The sequence below is a fragment of the Telopea speciosissima genome, chromosome 5, assembly GCF_018873765.1.
Source record: "Telopea speciosissima isolate NSW1024214 ecotype Mountain lineage chromosome 5, Tspe_v1, whole genome shotgun sequence".
NCBI lineage: Eukaryota > Viridiplantae > Streptophyta > Magnoliopsida > Proteales > Proteaceae > Telopea > Telopea speciosissima.
The window spans coordinates 34,830,016-34,836,504 of record NC_057920.1 but is presented as its reverse complement, the minus strand read 5'-3'; the positions used below and the strand labels follow the sequence as shown (position 1 = coordinate 34,836,504).

At 43.0% G+C, this 6,489-nt stretch overlaps 1 protein-coding gene across 1 annotated transcript; it reads right to left on the bottom strand.

The window, feature by feature from the left end:
• Positions 1 to 1,575: 1,575 nt before the first annotated feature.
• LOC122662949 lies at positions 1,576 to 5,351 on the bottom strand. The gene is made up of 2 exons (XM_043858654.1): positions 4,184 to 5,351; positions 1,576 to 1,706 (listed from the first exon to the last, which is right to left on the bottom strand). Exons 1-2 carry the CDS (start codon positions 5,349 to 5,351, stop codon positions 1,576 to 1,578), a joined length of 1,299 nt encoding a protein of 432 aa, XP_043714589.1.
• Positions 5,352 to 6,489: the final 1,138 nt, after the last annotated feature.

Here is a 6,489-nt window from a genome sequence, read left to right as displayed (position 1 = left end):
GGCCATGACCAATGACAGGCATGAAAGTCGGGTGAATCTGACCAAGTTTGGCTACTCTCAAAGGATTTTGACTATGATAGTCAAATCAAACCTAGTGCCAGTGAAAGGACATAGCACCGAGCCTTCTCTCATGTCCACCACCATGGGGTATTGTCTTTACCAGGGACAGTAGTTAAGTCTCCCTTTTGTCATTATCAAACACATGGAGCAAGTCCTCTTCAAATCTAAGATTGAGAAAACCCTTCCTTACGGGAGGCTTCTAACCCGCATCTTCCAGTACTTTCAGGTTGACCTGAGTGATGAACCACCTTGCGAAAGTTTTAAAGAACCATTTGAGAAGAACTCCCTGGCTCGCATGAAGATTATTCTCATCACTAATAGCGATGGGGAGTCAGTGGTTCCTATAGGTGGTAGGGGTGCAGGTACAGAGGCCAGTGAGGATGATGAGGAAGAGGGACCAATACAGTATGCTGCTGATGCCTCCAGTTCCGAAACCTCAAAGATGGGTGCAATTTTGAGTACCCTAAATCAGATGAACCTTAACATGACCCGGCTCAATTCAGACATGTTAGAGGGTTTTGCAGGTGTCCATGGGCAATTCACTTCGTACAACCATCGGTTAGAGAGGATGGAGAAGGACATCCACGACATCAATGCATACCTCTACTATGAAGGTGGTGATGATGAGGAGGAGGACAATGATGGTGGAATGGGAGATTAGACCCCAAATCCGATGGAGTATCTATGGCTTCTTATAAGTTCAGTTCTTTTATGGTCTGTGGAAAGTCTATGAACAATGTTTCTATTTTGCTGTTTAATTGTTCTTTTCTTTTATTTTAGCTTTTCTCTTCCCCTTTTTTTTTTTGATCATGTATATGTAATCCTACCAGCTAAAATTTTGGAACTTTCTGTTTTGGGTCCTTTGTAGTTTTCTTGCCTCCTCAAGAGGTTAAAGCAAGATCAGCTAGAGTGTAGGGAACTCGATTAACATATATATATATATGACTCTTTAACTCTCATGTTGTCCCTATTATGTGCTATATTTTTGTGTTGCTCCCTAATTAGTCCTCTTCCTATGTTCTGCACACATTCTAATTATTCATGTTAAAAGCTTTTAATTAGACCCTATTGTGTAGAGTAAATCAAGAGGCCTTTGTGAATCATGTCTAGTGCAGAGCATCACTCTCTGATACCACACTGTCACGCCCCTATCCCGAGCTTATGCCACAAGCATAGTCAAGAGGGTGATTGGGATGCACACGTCACCCCAATGCCTACGAGGATAGACGACATAGCGTCTTAGCGCATGATCATCACCCAAGGGCCCACCCAATAAATACATTGAGTAAAAAGGAATATAATTCCAATATTTGTCAGAGTCATAATGAGCGGAAGCATTAATTACATAAGCAGTTACAGTATGTTCAGCCATCTAAGTGATAATATAATAGTAGTACTGACGTTAGCTAACCATAACATAACTACTCAAAACTATAATAAGTTATTACAGGAAGAGTCTTTGGCGGGCACAATACCCTAAAAGAATAAAAAGTTAGGGAAGTATCCCTGAAAGAGTCAGTGCCCATAAGCACAGGCATCGCAAAGGCAACCATCGTCATGTTCCTCCGACACATACTCAAGTTCCTCTATCCCAATACCATCATAATCCGCCGACTGTACATCTAGACCGGCCAAGTAACAATCACCTGCATCAAAGTCTAAAAAGTTGTGTACATAGGGGGTTAGCTCTACTGAGCCAGTGAGGGGAAAGGGAAGTGCACATACATACAATCACATATAGTCCATGATGCATGAAATGTTAAATTCATATTTTTCACCTAGCAAGCAATATAAGTCATGACGTATGCTACTGTGATAACTCGGGAGACACTGAAGGTCACTTATCCTATCACCCTAGTGAAACCTCAATTATCACATGGGACCTGCACAGGTAGAAGCCATCATGACCACCCAGTGGCAGACCCCGATAGCCATTACTACTCCTGTCCTGGCCTCTCCCTCCACAGACCACAGGTGCTCAGACTATCCAACACCTAAACCCCTGTTGGCAAGGGTCGTAGCATAGGGAACAAGCATCCTAGCCGTAGATATACTATATGCAAGTCCTATCGTCCCGAGAGGTATTCCGGGTCCATCGACGTCCCATTCCATCTAGTACCCGGGTACCAGCACAGCATAGCACATACAGACCAGGATGGCAAGCAAGTAAATATTGTAATTATAATAGTCACGGGGTTCTGACACCAGCATATCTAGCACCGTAACCCAATATCACAATATAAAACATCATACTCACATCTCATAAATTCACATCCACATGTTTAAATATGCAAGACGTAACATAGCAAGAATAAATGCAAGCACAGAAATTAATATATTAATCTAGATAATGCATTCCTATAATTATATGTATCAATCCCAAATATCACCCAAAGCCCACTCACTGCTTGCTTAATTGTTGTTTGGTGAAGTTGGTCAAGTGCATGCACTTTCGTATAGATTCTAAGCTCGAAGAATGCATGAAAGTAGTGTTAGGAGCATATAGGTGGGTCCAACAAAAGGTCCCAACAAATAAATGCGATTTGGACCAAGATAGCAGGAACGGATGAAGGAACGGATCCAGACAGGTGAATCCGGTCGTGGATCCGCCCAGGTCATTCCCTGAAAATATATAGAATGGACTCACGGGCGGATGCGAAACGTGAGTCCGCTCGTAGATCCGTTCCAACCCTGAGACATGCCCGAGAGCAACTTAAGGATTCTGGGTTTTGGGAGGATTCACTTAGGTGGGTCCACTCGTAACTCCGCCCAATAGGAAAGCCATATTAGGCTGAACGGACTAATGAACAGATACACGACAGTGAGTCCGGTCATTCGTCCGTTGCCCCTCCTTTGAACAGCTGCGAAGAGCATCATCTCCAGCCCTTCATTCATGGATCCATTAGGGTCTTGGGGTTGGGGAGGTGAGCACAGACCTTCATTGGAGGTCCAATACATGAAATCCTACACAAAGATAAGGGGATTTGGGGGATTTAGGTCCATTCCCAAGGTTCTTCCCAACCTAAGCTAGGTTTCCAATGATTGAGCAACATAGGGGTCAATCAAAGTCATGAATGCATTAAGGTGAAAGGGATTTAAGTCTAAAGGCGCATTAACTAGGTATTGTTGAGCTCCGAAGGGAAACCCCAACATTGAAATTGATCCCAAGGGATTCCCAAGTTTTTAAAAAGAGAAGAGAGAGAGGAAGGTGAAGATGCCTACCTCAATGATGGATCAATTGGTGACCTCCACCTCCATAGCCTCTCAAAACCACCGCTTCAAGTTTCCCTCTACCAATGCCTTCAATGGTCCAAGCCTTCAACGTATTGGGTAGGTAGAGAAGTAATGAGGCTTGAGAGTTAAGTCTTGGTTTTAAGACTAATCTACCTCTTAAGGTTTGTTTGGCCTAAGGCTTAATGAGTCAAAACTCATTAACAAGGCTTATTTAGCCAATGGGTCCACCCAATGGCAACCTATAAACCAAGGAAAGACAAGGAATAGGCTAACCTCATCCAAATGACTGAACTAGAGTGCCCGAGGTACAGGGTGTGGATCCCACACAAGGAAAACACATAAAAACCCACGACAGCATGGGCGGACTAACGGATGGATGCAGTGCTGATTAGTTCGCTCATGTGTCTGTTGCTACTGTAAGGGCAAAAACATAAGGGGAAAGGGTCAGGCTTTGGCCCACACTTCAAGGTCAACTAGAGTAAGGTTCAGTATCATTCACAAGGTTAGAGTCTTACCCCTCGGCCATCACAATGTATCCTTCGTGATCCCGAATAGTTTCCCGATTGCGATACTAAGTTCATCGCCAAAGGAGGTATCTAACTGTGGGGACATGGGGAATGCCTTTCGGTACTCCTCACTTTGCGGACTCGTGCTGGGAGGATGATCGACGAAATCACCATCGATAAATCCTCCCCTCTGCCGGTTAAGGAACCTCTCTTCCACAGGCAGGCCCAAGATATGGTCAAAGATCTTGTGGCTAGGTTTGACCAGAAGTGAAAATAACTAGCCAGCATACACTGCAGCAGAATCTGCACGTCACACGAGAGAGAAAACATTATTAAATAATAAATCCGGGTGCGGGTGTAATAAAAATGGTGTATTATCTCACGCTTCACAAACCTTATCACGTCAGCCTGGCTGACTGACTTTATTGGCACAACTTCCACCCATTTGATAAAGTAGTTAGTTGCCACAATAACGAACGTGTGCCCCTGAACCAATGGGGGAGTAACCTTTCCAATCAAGTCAAGAGCCCATCCTCTCAATGGCCAAGGCTTAACGATGGGATGGAGTTGTGTCACAGGCACTCCTTGCATGGGCGCATGCCTTTGACAAGCTTGGCACCCCTTCGCATACCTGATGCAATCCTGCAGAATGGTTGGCCAATAATAACCATGGCGCCTAAGCAGCCATCTCATCTTAATTCTAGCCTGGTGGGCGCCACAAATCCCCTCGTGTGCTTTGGCCATAACAAGCAAAGACTCATTCAGACCTAGGCATTTGAGAAGGAGATCGTCCTGGCCTCGTTTAAACAATTCTTCTCCTAGTAGCAGATAATTCAATGCACGATACCTTGTCTTCCAGTCGACTTTAGCATCAGGGTTCTGGAGAAAGTGAATGATCGGAGACCTCCAATCTGGCTGAACCTCATCCAAATACCCTATCTCAAAAACTTCATCCTCTAGTACGGACGAGAAAGTCTTTCTTTGGATGATGAAAACTTTTTCCACCTCGCCTTTTGAAAACAAAATGCTTGAAGCAGCTTGGGCCAGGCCGTTTGCCACACTATTCTCTGCTCGTGGAATATGCTTGACCGAGGTGTCATCAAACTTGCTCAAACACTGTTGAGCCAAAGAAAAGTATGGAAGCAAAGTCTGGCTTTCACAACGGTATTCTTTGGCCAAATGCCTAATGACTAACTGTGAATTGCTAATGATTTCAACATTCCAGACTCTCATTGCACTGAGCATCTTGAGGCTGATTATCAAGGCTTCATACTCGGCCTGATTATTTGTGCATGGAAAACAAAGCTGAAAGGTGAGGTGGATCTCAATGTTGGTGGGGGATAACAGCACTATCCCTGCCCCTGTTGAGGCACTAGTCCTGGAGCCTTCAAAGAATAGTTTCCAGGGCGACTGTGCGATGGTGTTCACTCCCTCACTTACACCTGGCTCCCCTAACTCCAGTGGAGGATACACTGCAAGGAAGTCAGTTAAGGCTTGGCCTTTGACCGATTTCTGAGGAACATACTGAAGTGAGAACTCTATTAAGGCCATCAGTCATTTTTCTATTCGCCCCCTTATAATTGGCCGAGAGAGCATATACTTGATGACATCTATTTGACAAAGAACCAACACCGTCGTGGGTAGTAAATAGTACCTGAGTTTGGTATAGGCAACATACAATGCCAGGCAAAGCTTCTCAATGGGCACGTACTTCCTTTCCACATCGGTCAAGGCACGGCTTCAATAAGAAATAGCCTGTTCAAAATCGATCTCATTATCTTGAGTGAGTAGACTACCGATCGACTCAGCCGAGGCCGAGATATACAACTTTAGTGGCACTCCTTTCCGCAATGGCATCAATACAGGGGGTTCAGTCAAATAGCATTTAAGCTCTTCAAAAGCCTACTGGTGCTTAGCCCCCCATCGGAATTCGTCTATTTGCACAAAATAATAACTGCAAGCGTACGGATCAATCATAGCTGCAGGTTGAACTCAACGAGATATACGCCACTCTATTTTACTCACTTTAAAGCAATGCAAAGTGAACCAAATTAATTATAATGTTGAAATAAACTAACTAACATATCCTAACTCACAAGCATCTAGCGAATCAAATCCTAACACACATCCATCTAATGAAATTACTCATCTAACGAATTGAATTGACATGAATTGATTGGCATCCTAACACATATCCATCTAACCTATCAATACTAACGTGGATTTGAAGGAATAAATCGCAACCACACACCACAACCACATTAAAAAAAAAACAACAAAAGGGGAATGAGGCTAAGAGATTAGAGAGGTGAAACCCGAAGATGCTTGAACCGGACTGAAGTTGCTTCTCTACCACACTTGAAATGGCGCTACCAAATCTGAAATTAAAACAAAAATAATTAAATTAAAATCCTAGCATAATGCATGATAACAATAGTGAATAAAAAAAATAACATCCTAAAAGCATGATTGAATTAGAGAGGTAGGGAATGAGAATAAAAATAAAAAGTGAAGAATGAGAGTCCTACTAGAATGGATGGAATGAAGGGGATGAGAATACTAATAAAATAAAAATAATAGAAGAAGAAAGAGATATAGAATAAGAAGAAGAAATTAGAAACTAGAAGAATTAAGAGGTTAAGAAGAAGAAGAAAATAAAAATAAAAATAAGAACTAATACTCCCTTCTA